The sequence below is a fragment of the Dreissena polymorpha genome, chromosome 2 (genome assembly GCF_020536995.1).
Source record: "Dreissena polymorpha isolate Duluth1 chromosome 2, UMN_Dpol_1.0, whole genome shotgun sequence".
NCBI lineage: Eukaryota > Metazoa > Mollusca > Bivalvia > Myida > Dreissenidae > Dreissena > Dreissena polymorpha.
The window spans coordinates 89,453,115-89,474,750 of NC_068356.1; the positions used below are offsets into that span (position 1 = coordinate 89,453,115).

Consider the following 21,636-nt stretch of genomic DNA (forward strand, 5'->3'; position numbering starts at 1 on the left):
TAAGCATCATATACTGTACAATTAGCAGCATATAATGGACAGTAATCATTATATAATGTAAAGTGAGCATCATATAATGAACAATTAGCATTATATAATGGACCGTTATCATCATATTGTGGTAAATTATCATCATACTATCATTTACTATTGACGTATAATGCCAAAGTAACATCATATAATGTAAAATCAACATCATATACTGATAAAGATAGTCATGTAATATACTTTGTCATGTTAAAGGGGCCTTTTCACAGATTTTGGCATGTTTTGAAGTTTGTCATTTAAAGCTTTATATTGATAAATGTAAACATTGGATATAAAAAGCTCCAGTAAAAAATCAAGAATAAAATTTAAAAAAAGGAAAAAAAAGTAGCCCGCAGCAGGGCTCGAACCAGTGACCCCAGAGTCCTGCCAAGCATGCAGGGTAGACATATTTTATACTTTATATAAGCAATCTTCGTAGTTTCACAAAATTAAACGACAACAACAGAACTCTCCAAATTATTCAATCGTTTCGCGTTGCAACGCTTTATAATTTTCAGGTTTTTAAATCGTCAAAAGATGCATATAATGGCTATATTAGACCATGGTAAATGTTCAGTATTACTGTTTCCTCACAAATATCGTAACTAAAACGAAAATTTGCGAATCTGAAACAACTTTTTTCAATTTTGTCAATTTACCAAAACGTAAAAAGATCCCTTTAAGGCGGTTATGGCGTTCCATATAATGTTATTATATATGTAATGTGGACATTCGACGATGTATTTAGTTCTTATTTGATTTGCAATATGCACTCACATTCTTCAACTTGATAAGTGTTAGTAAGCAACATCAAACAAGTCGTTGCCACAATCTGACGCAGCCTCACGAAAGGAACATATGGGTAAGCTATCAAATCGTTCTATTCCCTTGTTCTCCATTGACAACAACATACACAGTGGCACGCGGATATTATTGCTCGCGCCAGGGCACTTCCGCTCGTGTCAAAATGCTACAACCTCATCCAGTTGTTAATTGGCGGGCGGGCGGCGGATTGCATTAATAAGCCGTCAATCGAAATAAAGGATTCCTGAATGACTGACGTCGCTGAAGTCTGTCTGTTGTTCCAATACGTCTTCCTCATAGTTGCGGTGATATCTATATATATCGATCTGGTAATAATGGGCTCAATGCAAATGCGTAAAGTTTCGTCCTATATTAGCCTGTGCAGTCCGGACATGTATTGAGCCATTTTTTCCCAGAACGCAACTAATATAACCATGTGTTTAAGAAAAATACACACGATATCACATTTTATATGGTAGCTGTTGGTTAGAGTTTTTAGAACAAATTTAGACAAGGGCTCGTATTTATTCACTCATTCTTATATACATGACGGGAAGTTTTAAATAGGTGGAGGATGTGTTTCATGCTAGCGGGATATCGTACTTCTGGAGGTCCGTTCTTTGTCAATATAAATGCGGTATTCGCCGACAACATTTCAATTTCTTCAGATCACTAATTTTGTTTATGAAATACGCATTATTGGTACTATTCGTATAAACAAAGATCGCGATATGTTTTAATATTAAAACAAACCAGTACGCGCGAAGAAATATGTGTCATTCGGTTATAAACTTAACCGATTTATGCCTAGTGGACTCTCCCATTCTTCTTAATTGGATCAATTTATTTCCAAAATGAGGGATGTCTAGTATATTTATTTCCATATTTATAATATTTCTTACAGAAATTCCTTTTAGCATCATGCGGCGTCTCATCTGGGTCTACGCTGTTTGCAAAGGCCTTTTTCCTAGACGCTAGGCATAAATGGGTTAAAGATAATTCAATTATTGCAAATTTCAACATACATGTGTGTACCACCTCAAAGGGTACGCAAGAGCATATAAGACGCAATAATTCAACTGTTACTGAACATTATTTATAAAGTTATTTGCAGTTTATTGTATTAATATTAATAAAAATGTCGGCGTAATCTTAAGCTAAATAAGTCAAGTCATGCATCTTTGTGTTCAAAGTACAAACACTCGCATTTGCTTTATTATACGTAAGTGTAAACGTAAGAATGGAGATACAGTATCTTTTTTTGAAGCAATCGTCATTTAAAGATACATGTGTTAACCTATAGGCCAATCACGATATACAAATCACAAATAATTATCTTTAGTAAGGATGCGATACATGTATCATGGTGTGCATCTGCATAGTCGTTACACTAATGCCTCGGTCACACTGTCACGAATCAGAGCTACGAATGAGCTACGATTCAATCGGCTACGAATGACAACGAAATTGTCCAAATTCGTAGGCCGCTACGATTTCAGTACGGAGCACAACGATGTGAGTACGTATTTCGACGACTCAAACATCTAAATATTGGAAAACGAACAAGGAAAGGTACGGACTGCTACTACGAATCCGCTAAGTTCTGGTACGATTAAGTACGATGCTACGCGAATCAGTACGATCTAACTACGGATCCGCTACGGTCTAGTACGGGTTAGTACGAACTAGAACGGTCCGCTACGAAGCAGTGGGAATTGCGACGGACTGGTACGGACAGGTAGGAACGAACCACGATTGAACATTGCGCCCTCAGCCTCTTGTATTGTCATACACAAAACGCCTCCAAAAAAGAGAACATCCAAGCGGCAGAAAGGAGATAGTTAAAAATTCGCTCGTCCTTCTCAAGGCCTCGTCGTGAGAATGGCTTCATGAGCCATGTCCTAATGGCAAATGCATCATCTGCGATGATATAGTATCTATTGGACTGTCGTCACCTGGAAGAGGTGTTGCTTCCGACATGACAATCAACCCACTTTCGATTGCCAACTTGAGGTCGCTTTGATTCCAGATTTGTTCGTCGGAACATCCTCCTTGCGATCCAATATTTACCCATATGAATTGGTAATCGGCGTCCACCAGGGCCGTCAGCACAACAGAATTGTAACCTTTATAGTTATAGTATAATGAGCCACCGTTCTTGGGACATCGTATGGCTACATGCTTTCCATCTAGAGCTCCAATGGCGTGTGGAAATTGCCATTTAGCCGCGAACTGATTGGCTATGGCCTTCCACTCCTCAGGCTTAGTAGGAGTCTGGATAACATCCCAAGCATATGCTGAAACTATGCCATCACAAATGTCCCGTACAATACTACATATCGTAATGTGTGCATCACGAAACCCATACATCAATGTACGGTAACTGTCCCCGGTGGCCAAGAACCTTGAGGTAATTGCCAACTTCAAATCTGGATTGATGGACTGTTTGAACCAGGTGTGGTTCTTCGTGATCCTGGGACCAACGACCTGTAACAGCTCATGGAACATATCAGGCCCGATTCTGGTGAAGTTTCTAAAAGCCGCCGGATCTTCAGCCATCAGTTCGGCCATCAAAGTCTCGTATTGGCCGAGAGCGGGTCGTTTTAAAAGCCAGTCTCTTATCCACCACCTCCTTTTTCTTCTCTGACCTGATAAAGTATGTAATTATTGATGTTCAAATATAGATCATGCTTAGGAAAGTATAATTAATTTTGTATTTTATTATGTCGGCTATTAATTTAACAATTATTAAATCGCGTAAAAGTAAGAGAAAGATTCAGAAGGCAAATGGGGCAGACACTTACCTGCAAATAAAACAAAATGTATTACTAGTAAGTTCAAATTCTAATATTTTCAAAAGATGTAATTTTTAGCACAAAGCTATACTAGTAATACGATATTGAATCATTATTTCCTCTGTGCATATCGTCAAGCAGCTCGACTACGGCCTATGCATTTTGTGCCATATCAATATCCAAGTGTAACAAATTTATCGCAAACGCAATTTGCTTGCGGTTCATGATTGTGAACTTAACAAATGCAAGTACGGTTGCTTTAATTTCAATGATGTTTTTCAGTAGCAATTTATTGTAGTGGACCGTATACGTCCGTACTGTTTCGTGCTGAAATGTAGTACATTGTACAAGATCGTGCAAATTTCTGCCTATCCGTAGTACAACGTACTAGAACCGTGGCTTTCCGTAGTATATCCGTGGAATAATCGTAGCTTATACGTAGCGTAACCGTACCGCTCCCGTACCGCTCCGTAGTTCTTCGTATCAATCCGTAGAAGTCCTTGAAAATCTTTGGGCCTACGAAAAGGTACGGACGACTACGGTGTCGTTACGAACTAGTACGGATCAGTAAGGTTTAGTACGGACTGCTACGGATACGCTTCGGTCGATAAATTCGTAGCAATTTTTTGAACATGTTCAAAATTTGTCAAGAGTTGCTACGGACATCCAAAAACTACTACGACTGATCACGGATCAAGTACGGAGAGCCACGGTTCAGTAAGAATAGCTACGAACTGTGCCGAAAAGTATTCGTAGCTCGTTCGTAGCTCTGATTCGTGACAGTGTGACCGAGGCATAACGTACGCAACCGTGGTGGATTTGAATCAGCAGTACGATTAATTGTGTCTTGTTCTGAGAAAACTGGGCATAATGCATGTGCGTGAAGTGTCGTCCCAGGGACGACACTTTCCGCTTCAATGGTACTTTTCGTTTAAAGGAAGTCCCTTTTTACCGAAAATCTAGTTTAAGCGGACAGTGTCGTCCCTGATTAGCCTGTGCGGACTGCACAGGCTAATCTGGGACGGCACTTTACGCACATGCATTATGCCCAGTTTTCTCATAACAAGACACAATTGTGCAGGCAACGCGACCTTATCGTTGCAGTGTCGTCGTCTATCGTGGATGATTTCTGCTAAATCGTTCTGGCGTGTTTGTTGGTCTGAAGAGCGACAAAACGGACAAATATACCCTCAAAAACAACAAATAAAAGTACTGCTGTTTAGTACGAAAGCGTGTGTTTTTTGCCAACTCAAACCCGACGACACACGAGAACGAAAATACGATATATAAAAATCGATCTTTGACTTTCGTTTATTTTGTCGTGATGGCGCCTCTGAATGTCGTTCTGGCATGTTTGCCGGCTTCAGGGGCGAAAACACAACACGTTTTCGTTTCAAACCTTAGTACTTTGTTTTGTCATTTGTTTGCGGTAATTTTTTATCGTTCTGGCACGTTGTCGCCCTAGAGACCCGCCAACTCGCCAGAACGTGATTGGAGAAGTCAGCCATAATAGTCGCCCATCGTGTTTATATATAACAATTAGCTTACAAGTTTACATGGGTTTTCGTATTTTGCCGTAGGGCTAGCGTAGCAATCACTATGTATGTTGCAACACGTACCCAAACGTGCTGAGAATGGCATAAAGATTATACACGAATCGCCTTAATACCTAGACGCCGCCTTAAATAGTATTGTAAAAATTGTGGCTAAATGCCACGAATATTTATAATTGATATATTAGTATCGTTCTGGGAAAACAGCGCTCAGTGCAGTGTCGTAACACATTAACCTGTGCGGACCCTTTGCGCTAATGGATTAAATTCCGTTTTCGTTTTAAACGGTTCAAACCTAGGTTATTTGCAATGACAATACAGTGATATAAGCTTCACCATATCAGAGCGAGGCTCATATATATGGAAAGTGTGACCATTGCTTTAAACCAATGAAAAAGTCGAGCGATCTGCACGGTCCCTATGCCGATCATATTCTCATAGACTGGAATGCAATATGCACAAAATACGACGTTTTGTTTTCTAAATTTAATAACGACAGACAAATCAACGTGAATCTTTATACACATGACGGGCATGACATGACAAAAGGGAATAAAGCATGTTGAATGAACCAATACAGTCTTGAAGTGATAATAAGTTTATGAGGCAATGAAATAACAAGACGCAGAGAACTTAAGTCTTAAGATGTGAAAGGGAAAAGTGAATCATATGTTGCTTTTTGTTAAATTCTAGATACAATCGGAGCATTAAACGGAACCATCTATTTCTAGGTATTGACTTGCAAAAATTACTGACATTTAAATGAATTTTAAAATATAAAAAAAACTATGTAATGCATTTATCAGCAAGAATCGTTCATTTGATTGTTATATGATTATAACATAAAATATGTGCATTTCCAACATATTAAAACATCACGATACATTCATGGCAATAAAGAAGATTACATGATCTTTATTTAATTGATATGCTCTAATATTTGGCAAATAAACTGAATCTGAAACAACCACAATCGGGCAAAATTGAGTAGTTATTAAGTCAGTGAAATATATACTAATATGTGTTAATTAGATTTTCAAGATTCAAAAAGTCTGCCTTCGATTTACATAATGCAATTAAATAACGAACGTTAATGTCTATTTAATGAACTTGGTAACTTTGAAAATTATGTTAGCATTAAACAATTCAAATGGATTTACAACAATATAAACGTGAATGAATCGAAAATATGACTCTTAAATAAGTATAATTTAGCATGTATTAACATAGAATTACATGAAAACTGTCATGTTTAAACTGTTTTGTATACAAACAGGTCGGCTTAATATTGCCAGACATACGTGATACACATGATATACGTATTCTTCTATTATTGTGTATAATACATTCATTGGATGTCAATAAGCATGCAAAATATTCGTACATAGAAAATAACAACTGTTCGGGTTTATTACTGGCCAAATATACCAAAGAATCGAATGGATGTAATATGAATAACTCTACATTAACCGGAAGAACGTAATATTAGCATGGATTTTTCATTGATTTATAATGATAGCTCGAAAAGATTGACGTGGCACTCGTGTACTCAATAAGCATGAATTGTATGCATGAACTGTTACCTATTTTTGCTTTTTGTTTTGTTCGTGTACGATTTATAATAAATTAATGAGACCATAACGTTGAACTAGTAAGGTACGCCTCACTTGCTAAAAATCGCTTCTAGTACGGAAACTTATTTTCATTCTTAAATATATTCATGCGTAAAGGTAAGTGCCTAGTTAATATTCGGGAGCTAGTTTCATATTGAATCTTGAATTAACGACTGAAAGCATCCTTAATTCGTATCCCATAATGTATGTGCAATATTTTACCATTGCGATAATGCTAATAATATTAACTGATGTATAATATCTACTAAAAGTATTCTTAGTGACGTCCTTGAACCAAAATCAATCACTTGTATCAATGACGTCAGAACAAGCGTCATAACAATCGCTCAATTTATCAGGAAAAATTATGTGCTTGATTTGCAGACTCAAAGTGTTCTTCACACACGGTTTCAATATGTCCCTTTCATACATGAAAACAATTCCCGCATCACTTTTCCCCACGAGCTGAATGAACTTTCCGAAATCACCGCGCACTCTTTCTCGGCGTCCACGTGACATTCGCATTACGTCTTAATTTACACTCTCGCTAAACGATTCTCATCGTTATATGTTAACTTTTCAAGTTCACTGTTTGTTTTGCGATAATCGACACATTGTAGTTTGTGTATCCTGGATAAAACATCACATATACACGTGCGACTGATGAGTATTACAAAGTCGCATCATGAACAAGCGTTAGTCGCACCACGCACCTTGACCAGCAACTACAATTTAAGCGCCAACGTCAAAAGTAAAATTTCGTGGAAGCGACATGGCTGTACACAAAAGAATCTCCTCATATAATGGTCTACGTACATTATCACGGAAAATGAGGTATTTGAAAATTATTTGTTAAAGTATCTAAACACTAAGTACTACGCGCAAAAAGTAGTCCAACGCCGATTCATACTCAGTCATCATCGTACCCAACTTGCCGGCAATTTCCCCTAGCCTCATTTTTCTGGAAATCTCGCAGCTTGTTCTGCCACTTATTACGCCATTTCTTCACAATCGTTCGTCTGTCTGCTACAAAGCCCGGCCTGGTCTCATTGGGACGAATGTTCCCAACGATCATGTATTTTTCCTTCAGCTGTATTCGCGGACAATTGCATTGCAGGTCGACCTTCGGTACCCAAAGTACGGTCTCTCCGCGACGGTTTAGATTCTTGTCCGGCGCTTGCTTGTAGAGCTTCAGCACGTTAATAGTGAACTTAACGAACTCGCCGACATCCTGCTTGGCCACCACCTCGGCATGGATTGCTGCAAGGTTGGCAACAACGTGTTATACATTTTTAGACTCTGGGAAAACGGGACTTCATGCATGTGCGTTAACCCATTTATGCCTAGTGAACTCTCCCATCCTTCTTAATTGAATCAATTTATTTCCAAAATTAGGGATATCTAGAATATGTATTTCTATATTTAGAATATTTCTTACAGAAATTCCTTTAAGCAAACAGCACAGACCCTGATGAGACGCCGCATCATGCGGCGTCTTATCTGGGTCTACGCTGTTTGCCAAGGCCTTTTTTCTAGACGCTAGGCATACATGGGTTAAGTTTCGCCGCAGATTAGCCTATGTAGTTCGCAAATGCTAATCGGGAACCAGACTGTCCGCCTGGAGTATATTTTCGTTTAGAAGAGAATGCTTGGCCTTTGCAGACTGTACATTCTAATCGTGGACGCAACTTTTCGCACAAGCATTAAGCCCCGTTTTCCCAGACCGTAGCTCGCTCATCTAAGAACTGTTTCAAAGTTAGAATATTAAGTAGAAAATACATTTGTTTAAAAATGCTTTCACTGTTTATCGACGCTATGATTTTTTAGTTTTTTTCTGCATATTTCTATAGCAACACGTTTTCATTTTTGTAATACTACTTTATATATTTCCACTTACCAAATTGCCCCTTGCAAAATTTTTTAAACTCTAGCCGCTTCTTCTTGTTGCATTTATTCCCACATTTTGCTTCTGAAACGAATAATATTAAATTATGTTTATATACTTGGGTTGTATTTCGATTGAAACAAACATTAAACGATGATTAAATTCGAATATATAAGCGACACATTGCTTTCGAAATTTCTTTTATTATATTTTCATCGTATGTTCTTTGGATAGTACTTAGCATGACCTAAAATGCATTTAGAGGTGTAACTTGTCAATGGTGAAATGTTATATCAGCATTATCATTGACACACAAATACATGTTAGAGTAAAGTCAACAGTAATAAACATTTGTGTAGAGCCTCGTTTTAGATCAGATGCATGCAGGGAATAAATTAAACCATTTATGCCTAGTAGACTCTCCCATCTTTCAAAATTGGATCAATTTATTTCCAAAAATAGGGATGTTAAGTAGATTTATTTCTATATTTAGAATATTTATTACAGAAATTCCTTTAAGCAAACAGCGCAGACCCTGATCATACGGCGTCTCATGTTGGTCTTCGCTGTTTGCCAATGCCTTTTTTCTAGACGCTAGGCATAAATGGGTTAAGTGCAGTTTTGGATATAAGTTCAAATCAATTTAGGGTTCCTGTTAAAATATCAAATTAAATCCCGCACTGTACTCCATATGAATCCGTTAATAACATAAATCCATAATAAAACTTGCATTAATAGTCTTAGAAGTGCTAAAGATGCTTAGCCGGTGCTCACTCAGAAGCAAAGTGAAAATGGTTACATGCAAACAGTATAAAACCAAAACAGTGACTCGCAGGCTGTTCAGGTGTTTTTTTGCTATTTTCTGCTCATCAGTGTCTTAGGGTTGGGAATAAAACCTTTAAAAACTTTTAAAACTTGCGTCTAATAAGAAAGGTCTTTAAACGGCTACAAACGAGTCGAAATGCGTGTCTCAGTGGTATAGGATTAAAATGTCTATTTGGACCGTTGTGTACACTTGAATACACACCTGGACTTCCAGGATTATAGACGGGCGGGGGGCGGGTGACTTTCGACGGCTCTGAAAAAAGAACATACCGATATATTTTGCACGATAACAAAACAATAAATATAATTTATAACGAATATAACTAATAAAGGTATGTCCGTGATTTAATAGACTTATTCGTAAAATACAGCGTTACCTTCGAATAAGATAGTACCTCAAATAATCCAAAAATATGAACGATAAATTATAATATATCACGTTTAAAAGTCACGAAGAAACACTTGATAGTTTGACATTTTATTACAAGTCTTATAATATTTTTTATAAAATATGTATTTTAAATGTAAGTATATGTAATTAATACAAATGTCTTTTATATATTTTATCAGAATTTATCACTCATATATGTTCCTTAATGCATTTATCACGTCACCATAATAAACGTAATGTAACCCCAAAAAACAACGGATGTAAGTATTAATTAAACGAGTTAATTAACTTCAATAGTTTTCTCGTTCAATCAAATTGCACATGCACATGTACATGTATACGGAATACATGCATTGCATGTTAATTATACGCATATAAACTACATAACACTCACTTATGCACGGCGCTATAGGCGACTTGCTCTGTTGGTAGCCGGGTGCACATCGGTTGCAGGTCAGTCCTATTACTCCGTCCTTGCACTGGCATTGCCCCGTCGAAGCGTTACACGTCCGCCCTAGGGCTCCGACTGGGTGACAGTCGCACGCTGAAATTTTAAAATAAATTATAGAACTGTGCCGACTGCACAGGCTAATCTGGGACGACACTTTGCGCACATACATTAAGCCCCGTTTTCCCAGAGCGTTGCTTGTAGTTAATGTGGAACGTACTATGAATGGCACCTACATATTAACTGTGTCTGTAAGAGATATATATTGCATGTGGAAATTGTTGAATTGATTCCCTCATCGTACGACGTTATACATGTAGCTACTATCAGACTAACAGTGTATTCGTACGAGAGTTATCTCTCTTAGACATCAACGAATCGTAAAATGAACATACAAGGGACGTATCATTCAATACATTGAGAAATGTAGGGCGACCCGAAATGTAGACAACCTTCGGTAATGATAGTTTTATTAAACGGTATGTATTGGAAGAGTTATGGCGCCTTCATAAGCAATGAAACATTCAATGATATCACAGAAAGAAACGCTTAAAATGTATAAATTATAGCCGAAGCTGTTGGATTTTATGGCGGTCTGCTACAATTTACCGTCGGTGCCAGCCATGCAGCAATATTCCCCGTATGCCTGGTGGCTGTCTTTGAGAATGGTAGATACTTCAAACCATTCGCAAGAAATTCGAGTTGATGCTTCTTCATTTAATTAATTAACGAGTCTTTCGAGAGATATTAAAATAGACTGAGCAGGATATGAACGGCACACGTATTTATATGAACGCCAGATTCAAGAACAAACTGTGTATTATCATTTACAACCATAGGTCGTATTATGAATATTTGGGCCGTGCTCTGTGAAGAGGATTTAATGCATGTGCGTAAAGTGTCATCCCAGATTAACCTGTGCAGTCCACACAGGCTAATCAGGGACGACACTTTCCACCTAAACTAGAATTTTGCTAAGAAGAGACTTTCTTTAAACAGAAAATATCATAAAAGCGGAAAGTGTCGTCCCTGATTAGCCGGTGCGGACTGAACAGGCTAATCTGGGACGACACTTTACGCACATGCTTTAAACTCCATTTTTACAGAGCACGGCCGATTTGGTAGCTATGGGCGGCCTGAACGAAATATGTACCCGGGCTTCCTGGCCTGGATCACATATACCCATTATGCATGTTAATTTGACGTAAACATTTATTCCAAAACGTCATATGATAACGATGTTAAGTATATTCAACATGCAATGTGTGTATTGTTAAGTGCTTACTTTTGTTTCATTAGCAAGTATGAAACACAATTTTCCTTTCAGTCGCACATGTATATCGAATTGGATTTGAAAATAATAATAAAAATTCTACTTTGATACATGGTCCTTAATTTAACAACAACAATAGATATATAGTACATAAAATATTGTTTAGAAGTGTATTTAATCTAAGTCTTAAATAATTCAACCTAAGCTCTTCAATAATATAGTATTACATCGTTATAAAAGGGTATTGTGAAAGCAAACTCTACCCAAAAAAACTCTGCGAAATAAACTTTGTACTATCTCGACCTGAATGTACACCGTACAGATATAAACGGTTGAAATGGAATACATCCCATGAATTTCAGTGTTACTTTATGGCCAGAAAGCGTGTTTCTTTACAGTAATACGAGGAATCAGTAGGTGGATCCCATTTCACAGACTGGAATACAATACTTGATACTTGTAGACCAGTTTTGACGGATGATGTCAAAGAACCAGTCACCTCTTGGTAATGTATCTCTAGGCCGAAACTAAATAGTCCGCAAAAACGTATTGTACTGTATAATATGTAATTGGTGTAACTGAGATAATACCCCGACTTATATTACAAAAACACTTTACATATTTTCCCGGTTCTTGACAGTACCTGTTCGAGTTATTTAATATATGTGCGAACGATTCAAGTTCAACAAAACAATTTTGCTTAATCGTATTTTAAAATTAAATGCTTCAGAAAAATGACCGATTTGAAATATTATCGATCCATAGCATATTTTGCGGTGGCGTATTTTGTTCCCCGCTCCAAAGTATCTATTATTTATCTTTTGCTCGATGTTATTTATTTCAAAGAGATATATCCATTGCTAAGCTTACACATTACCCCTGTTTGCATAAAAAAGAAAATACGATCGATCACAAGTTGTATTTAAGGAATCAAAACATTTGCAGAAGTAAATTTCCAGGGCCTCACATTTTAAACACATTGGTTTTTAATATTAAATTTATATGTAAATATATATGGCCAGTGTTGCCAGAACGTGTCTCCAGTACTTAATGTCCCGTTCCCGGCACCAGTACCTTTGCAAGCCTTCCGATGTGTGATATCCTTCTTCGGGTCCCTGTAGAACCCCTCCTTGCAGTGCTGACAGAAGCGGCCCTCAGTCTGATGACGACACTTCCGGCACACGCCGCCGCTCGTGTAGCCCGACAGCTCGTACAGCTCCATGTTGAAGCGGCAGTGCTTCGCGTGCAGGTTACAGTTGCAAGCTGGAAATAAATGGAGTAACGTAATTAGCACACGCATTAAGTCTCTTTTCCCCAAATTCAAGAGACATTGCTTCGCTTGTTGGTTGGAGTTGCATGCTGAACATAAATTGGTTAACGAAACAACAATATTTGAGAATCGTGTCAACAGGAAACGTTGGTAATATATTACCTAGTTTTTTTTTAAAAATAATACTACTGTTTTTTTAAGTGACAACGCTTCGCTGCTTTATTCTTAGAATGCTGATAGATATGTGGGTGTGACATTTACATGATTGGTGTTGCGAGTTATTGAGGATGGTATAAGGGATCTTGCATACAGTGAAAGAAAATCTTATCAAAAAAAGTAAAATTAAGATATTTAAAAAAACATCGCAATGGTAATGTATTACTGATAGTATAGTATAAGAAAATGTAGTGGTGTTGCCGGCATTCAGTAACAGTAATACTAACAACAATGTTAATAGAAGCAAGTGACCAATCCGGTGGGATTATTATATTGTCATTTGGTAGTATAAGTTTTCATTGTCTATGATCCAACGATTGTATACTGTGTTGTTCGCATTTACAAGTTTGGGTGGTCGTCTTATGCCGATATGAAACACATTAGCCCTGTATAGTGTCGTAAAATACATCTGGATACGAGCGGTAGGTTTATGTTCCCAAATCACATTAATGTATTTTTCATACAAATTTATTGTCGCTAATGTACGATATTCCATTATATTCGCTACGCCTTTTTTGTCCGGTAGTCGTATTTTATTTCAATCAACGAATACAGCCAGTGCGACATGATTAATCGATTTTTTTTATTCATTATAGCACTAGAATTCGGATCGCTTCGGTTTGTGGCTGGTGTTATGTATCAAAGGAACATTGACGTTATAGAAATGATAATATACTTAATGGTATCTCCCACGAGTAATTAAAACTTGCTGTGCGTTGCTCTGTGTCTATCTTCATGTTGGAATGTGCGGGACATACTTGATGGCGGTGCAAAATAATAAACAACATTTAACAATAATGGGTGGTGAAATTGCGGGCACATTAATTCAAATACAAAAAGTATATTTGCAGTTAAATTATAAAACATATCAAAAAGTATTTTTTTCCCACATAACAGTTATTAAAATATATACCAATTACTATTTAAAAGCGATTGAAACACATTTATATCTGCAAAAGTAAGCGTTCGGTAAAAGATAGATCTAGAGAGGTGAGTTAAAGGGGTCTTTTCGCGTTTTGATAAATTTACAAAATCAAAAAAGAAAATGTTTCAGATTCGCTTATTTTCGTTGTAGTTATGATATTTGTTAGGAAACAGTAATACTGAACATTTACCATGCTTTAAATATCCATAATATGCATCTTTTGACGATTGAAAAACCTGAAAGTTATAAAGCATTCAACGCGAAACGATTGAATAATTTGAAGAGTTCTGTTGTTGTCGTTATATTTTGTGATACTAGAATTGCTCACCGGGGTATTTAAAGTATAAAATACGTCATACATTGCATGAGCACGGATGACCAAGTGGGTTAAGCGATAGACTTTTACTCCAGGGCTTCAGAGGTCCGTGGTTCGAGCCCATTCGAGGGTTACTTTTTTTCTTTCTTTTATTTAAGTCTAGTTTTTTTACTGGAGCTTTTTAGATCCACTGTTTACATTTATCAACATAAAGCATTTAATGACAAACATCAATACATGCCAAAATCTGTGAAAAGGCACCTTTAAGATGAAACTTGCGGATGCGATAACATATCCTGAGTACGTTCTCACCCGCGCGACATTTTCTCAAATTTAAATCGCAATTTTGTATTCAAAGTCGCATCCTAAATAAATCTATTAAAGTATAACTAGTCACGAACATTCATGCTGGGAAAACGAATGTTTTGTATACATCAATTTCATGGGACCCTAGGTCTGTCCGTGACAGAGTCAACATTTTAAAGAAGAGCAGTAACATCGCATCTCTAGATCGATTTGCAGTAATGTATTGGATTTAAGCCTTTAATACTGGATATTTAAACTGAAAAGAGGCTACATCGGTCGCGTGTAAACTGCGGTGTCAACGCACAAAAAGCTCCCGGGATGCAGTATTACCAGTGCAATTTCATAGCTACTGAGTGAGAAAAAGAAACCCATGGGCGCATTGTAAATGCCCATTGACAGTGACATACCCACGAAAGGCAAACCCATTGAGAAGATTTCAATAAGAGTACTAATTCGAATTTTATGAAAATCAAATTCAGATTTGATACCTTCTCATGCATTTGGAATGGAAGACACCTCGAACGAAAATGTATTTTCAACATAATTTATATGCAATACTTCAAAATATGCTGCGTTTATCAAAAGTGAATCAATTTTTGCGAGATACAAATAAATAATGACAACAATACCAACAGTAATAAAAGGAAATATCTCGTAATCTTGTTTCATTTTCCATATATAATCTTGATAAAAAAAGTAAAATTAATAATATATACAGTCCAAATTTGAACCACAACACAAGCCGTTAACATATTTTTTGAAGTACACCACGGATGTAACTGGCAAAATAAAGAATTTAGAACAATTAGTTTTAGGAGAACGGTGAATTTCCTGTGTAGGCTTCGACCCAAATATTTAGTGTAACCAAAGAGCACAGCTAACCTAGTAAAATATCTTAAACAGGAAAATCAAAAGTACGCAACACAATTTGCTAACGATTGTATTCCGGTTTCAGACATTTGAGTAAGTCCAATTCAACCAAACACGCACATGAAAAATTCGCTGGGTCATCTTAGAAGGATGGGTGACAACACCAGCTTCTCAGATCATGAAAAGAGAGACTGGTATTTAACTGAAACGTATGGGTCGTTTTGGTTTCGAAAGAAGAATTATGTTAATATATTACAACAATCAAAATAATTTAAAACAAAGAAACGGTTAATATATAACGATAAAATATATTGTATAACTCTATGTGTTACATGTCTATCACATGCACTAAAATGATAAGATATCAGTATTATATTATATTCAAAACACCGGACTATTGAATTGAAAACTGCAACCTTCGGGTATAGTTTAATATATTTAATGCGTCAGTTTCAAACACTTAGTGATAATAAAATAGCATATAAATTACGCATAAATAGAAATGAAATATGCAAAAACGCCCGATGCACATTGAATAATGTCAAGTTTTAATTTCATTACACTAAATTACTGATATAAATGATAAAAACTGCCTATCTTAATCACTTTGAGAGATCTACTCTGATAAAATGTTTACGTGTAAAATAGTTAGTAGGCATAAATGGAAAATGAATTTATATTCAAATTGTTGGCAATTACGTTGTAATTGATCATTTTATGTACAAGCAAAGAGCGTTGGGTGTTAATATTGTATCATAAATTATCGCAGTTTCCGTTTGCACGAAGACGCAAATTTCGCATACGAATGTCTGGCTCAATTCTTTGTCAGCGAAAGATTTTGTAATATCAGAACAGCTCATTTAAAGGTACATAGTATATTTAAAAATATAGTAAGAACCATAAAAAGTCTTTGTATTATTAAACATTAGCATACACCTAACAGATTTTCAATCGACAGAAACTACATGTATTACCAATGGTTAAAAGTGTTTTAACCCAATTATGCCTAGTGGACTCTCCCATCCTTCTATATTGGATCAATTAATTTTCACAGTTAGGGATGTCTATTTATTTCTATATTTAGAATATTTCTTACAGAAATTCCTTTAAGCAAACAGCGCAGACCCTGATGAGACGCCGCATCATGCGGCGTCTCATCAGGGTCTGCGCTGTTTGCCAATGCTTTTTTTCTAGACGCTATGCATAAATGGGTTAACATGGTTTATCTGTATGGTTTTATTTATAACTCTTTATAAAAAAGACGGTCATAATTGCCATGGAAACCTGTACGTTATTATATGCATTATATATTACATAAACCAAAAATTGTAACTGTGACAGGCTATGGACGGTCGAGGTCTGATTGCATTAAGTAATATTAAAAGTAATAGTTATTTAACACAAGGTACATTTTAATTGAATAAACAACGAACCATACAGCTCAGTTATCAATAAATTAAGTAAAGATATTATTTATATCAATTCATATCTTACTATAAAATGTTGAATGACTTTTCTTGCAGCAGACGCGTTTTTACAACAGCTACTCTTTTTTAACGAGAGTAGTTTAATTATCATTGTTTGTACTAGCAAAATATGACATCATACAAAAATATATCAAAATACAAAAATATATACTTTTATTTCACTTGACACAAACGAATAATATTGTACTACATTATTATACTGCAAAGACGTGTATTTTGTGCAATGTTTTTTAAATTTTCATCACATAAACAAATTTATAAGATTTTATTTTTGATTTCGTTTTATTTTACTGCAATCCAGGAATGATATATATTTATAAGTCTTTGATTATACGCTTATTCATTCCAAAGATTTTCACACTACATAAGACGTAAGTGTTGAAGTCTGGCCAATTAAGCTTTTACTGAAAATGTTGCATCATTCAATCGAACGGAATTGCGCAAGTATTAATTTACCGTGGTTAACGCCTACTTTGGCAGAGTTGATACCCACCACTGTCCGTGGCAATATATCACAACGTCCGTTCTCAAGGTGTAGCGCAATAATAATCGACTAAAATACAAACAAAACGCACAAGAAAGCCCACAAAAGCCACACGGAGTCCTTTTATCATTTTAGAATTGCATTAACTCAAAAGACACTCATTTCCTCGTGCAACGAGTTACTGGGATACAGGTTGCGTATGAAGGTGCCAAGGAAAACAATGTAAAGAAAACAATCGGACTAAACCATTCAGTGCATCTCAAGAATCCCGCATTTCAGCAGAGAAATTTCGGTCTAGCAAAACGGGGTTTCAGGCATTTGCGTAAAGTGTCGTCCCGGATTAGCCTGTGAAATCCTCACACACTTATCAGTGTTGACACTTTCGGACAAAACTGGATTTCGCTCAGAATGAGCCTTTATTTAAACGATAAAAAAACACATCAAAGCGGAAAGTGTCGTCTCTGATTAGCCTGTTAAGACTGCACAGGCTAATCTGTGTCGATACTTAACGCACACGCATTATATCCCATTCTCCCAGAGCTGCCAAGGAAAATATAACTAAAGAAAACAAGCGGGCTGAACCAGTCAGTGCATCTAAAGAATCCCGCATTCCACGAATGAGGAATCGCCAGACGCATGGGAAGTGAAATCATATGTACATAGTATCATGGAATCACTCCTAATGATTTTAAAATGACGCATTCCTGAATGAAATATCTTTTTTAATAAAATGTAATATTTTAGTCTAACAATATTGATCTGACGCAAGTAAACATGGTTTAATGCACATACCTTTTGAAGACGTAACTGAGAAGACAGGAAAGAATGTTACTTTGTTTATAAAATTACTTTATCGACAGCATTTCGATTCTAAGTGGACTGTAAGAATCGGGCAACATCAAATTCTCACTTTTAAGATATAAATGTAAGAGTAATAACACATATTGGCTCAATGCTATCGTACGTGCGACTTCATAAAAAATTTATGCAAGTTTCATATTCGCCAGCATGCGTCTCTCATTGTATATCCAATGTTTTGAATGGACGTTACTTGATATATGTTTGAAGCTTTAAACTCGTGTTCACGAGATTCAGACAAGGTCACCGTAATACATTTCCAACGATATTGAAGTTTTTGTGTTTTATAAAAAAAAATAATCATTATAAACTGAATTCCGAATGACATGGGACACACTAGTGTAGGCAAGAAATGAGTTCACCATAAGTATTATGTTCCCGTTATAACGCGATATTAGCGATGAAACAATCAAAGACATTTAATACAAAAACCAGTTCGTTTGACCCTGACCAACTCGGCTTAGTTTTAGGGTGCATCATCGCGGGGGACCAAACCGTGCGCGAGAATCATCGGGAAACCAACCTGGATGCCTTTAATGTGGTGTACCATATCCGAGCCACCTGGCAAACGTGTGCGAATGTCAACACAACGGCGTGGCACCCGAGACGGCTAATGGCTTACTTAGTAAACTAATAGGTCAACTAATTAGCGGAATGACTGCACACATTGTCGTAATTGGGAAAACGGTTGGTTTTAATTGGGTATAATGAATTCATGTGTTTGTTTGTTCAATTTGCGAGAAAATAAATATGCAACTGAATTAACGCGCATTGTTTCGTTTGTAGGAAAGTGGGTTTCTGTTGTTTTATTTGCTTGCTAAGGTACACCATTAAACGTTAGGTAGCTCTGCGTGCATATAAGCTTCTCCGTCATTGAGTACTTTAAAAAATATATACCTAATAAAACGCATCAGGCGCAATCCCTTTAACATTAATTGCAGGATAACAGCCAAATCCAATTACACATTGTTAGGTCAGCAAACAAGATACAGGATTTCGCTTTATAAAGTATACGACATGTAGATTATTGATAAACGCGGCTGTCATTTTGCCTCCGTCCATAGACATTTGATCGTAATTGGGCATGTCGATTTGAAATCTGACAGATCATTCTGAACGCAGCAAAAATGGTGTCCGTTATAAACCGCTCAGGTGGCATTTCAAATAATTCGACATCTAGACACTAGGCAGGGTTTGTACTGATAAAACTCCGTTTGTCGCAACAAAATATTATAACCTGCTGAAACAATATAAATTATAATTTGACTCGACATGCCGACATTAAAATTATTAAAATATTTTGTGTGGAAAGCTCCGACCCAACTGTTTCACACAAAATGAGTCTCTTGTTTAGTAAATGTCAAGGCTTGTCAAATATGTTCATTAACGCTATTAAGTGCAAGTAGTGCACCGTGTATAGATGTATTTATGAAAGAGGATTTATCAAAGCGTTTATTTGAATCAATAAATGCACTAGGAACTTTATTATAAAGCATCCTCGAGGAAAGAACCACTTATTCATAAGTTTGTAAGGAATAAATTTTCATACAATACATTGAATTAGTACTGTCTTAAAGTTGTCAATATTATAAACAATGCATTTCTCTTTTTATATGGAAAGAAAATAAGTTTTCCGCGCAGAATGAGCCCCCACAAGACAATGTTTGAGCAAAGAGACCGATTAGAACAAGAAATTATGATAAAAATGCCCTCCAACCATATAACAAATGGGAGGGCGCGTCGATGGTTGTGAAACATTGTTAAACCGGTAATTATCCACTACTTCTATGTGGAAATACTATTTAAACACACTTGTCCGTTACCTCGGACATTCAAAACGCGTAACCACTCATCCCATCTCAACCATTTATTGGCAGATCGGACGCAAAACGTTACTGCGAGTATTTTAAATAAGGTGTTTGTTTGTCGTGCAAACATTCGACGGAAGAGAATAGTGTTTGAGTGTGTTTACTGAAGCACTCAAGAAAACGGAGACCGGGAGATTTATATTCCTCAATATCAATGCTAGATTCTAAATGACAAAAGACCCGGAATTTGATACATTCCAGCCTGATTTGTATGCGCATACCGTACGGAATTAAAGCCTACCCCTGTACCGAACAAAAGCTGGGCTCGTGAAAACAGCGATTGCACCTGGTAGCATTACAAATTGCATGTACGTTTTATTGTATTTCGAAAATCGTGCTTAATGATCGTGCGTTGATCTGTTGTGTTATATCATCATTAAATCTTGATAGCGAATCCATTAGTTGAAACGAACGCCGAGTTATGGTGGGTTGTGTGAACTTCGGTTGAACGTCTGCAACCTTTGCACTGATGGGGTCCAGGTCAGAAGGATAATATAAGACATTCGGAATTTTCTGCTTTATATGACATGTTCACGTTAAGATTTCGGCGACGAAGATAACGAAGAAGACAATGCCATTAACCCATTTATGCCTAGTGGACTCTACCATCTTTCTAAATTGGATCAATTGATTCCCAAAATTAGGGATGACAAGTATATATTTATTTCTATGTTTAGAATATTTCTTACAGAAATTCATTTAAGCAAACAGCGCAGACCCTGATGAGACGCCGCATCATGCGGCGTCTCATCTGGGTCGACGCTGTTTGCCAAGGCCTTTTTTCTATACGCTAGGCATAAATGGATTAATTTGATTGAACGATGATTTTACCTTATGAATAATGAATTTTCTTGACTGTGAAATTACAAAATAGTAAAACAATATTAATACGATTGACAGGTTCGATCAAATTAACAATCAATTTCGCTGCAAGACTATTGCAAAAGGCGATACAGACTAAATGCAACGGCAATGAAACAGAGGCATATAATTTACGAAATGAGAAGCTAATACAATTTGGCTGAGTCATTTTCGGTCAAAATTGATGCCCCCTTTTCATCCCTTCAAGTGTCCTTTCTTTAACGCGAGTTAAGAACGTGAACTAATCGCAACGTCTCCGTCGAAATGCAATTGCGCCTCGCTTGATAGTATTTACGTCTTCTCATTCAAGAACTTATAGCATTTTATTATTCCATTAGGACGTCATTTAACGCTTAATTGTTAATTTTCCACATCAAATCACGCTATTGACACGGGCTAGACTTCGGGAAATAGAAAGCAAACGATTGCCGCAAATCAGTTTATCTTCTTCGTTGAAATTACTGTACTGAGATAGTGGAGAGTTGAGTCACCGACAGGAGAATACTTATATAAAACATCATTTTGAGTCATTAATATAAAATGCAAACTGACGAACCCACA

General features: G+C 36.6%; 1 protein-coding gene across 2 annotated transcripts in view; it reads right to left on the reverse strand.

The window, feature by feature from the left end:
• Positions 1–5,650: 5,650 nt before the first annotated feature.
• LOC127868000 (netrin-1-like) overlaps positions 5,651–21,636 on the reverse strand; it is a 44,953-nt gene continuing 28,967 nt past the window's right edge. For both annotated transcript variants that reach the window (XM_052409548.1, XM_052409547.1), the window contains exons 2-6: positions 12,689–12,877; positions 10,288–10,437; positions 9,705–9,755; positions 8,690–8,761; positions 5,651–8,052 (exon numbers count right to left, since the gene is read on the reverse strand). In XM_052409548.1, the coding sequence (XP_052265508.1) occupies positions 7,703–8,052; positions 8,690–8,761; positions 9,705–9,755; positions 10,288–10,437; positions 12,689–12,877 (812 nt within the window). In that variant the 3' untranslated portion in view covers positions 5,651–7,702. The remainder of the gene's footprint in view (positions 8,053–8,689; positions 8,762–9,704; positions 9,756–10,287; positions 10,438–12,688; positions 12,878–21,636) is intronic.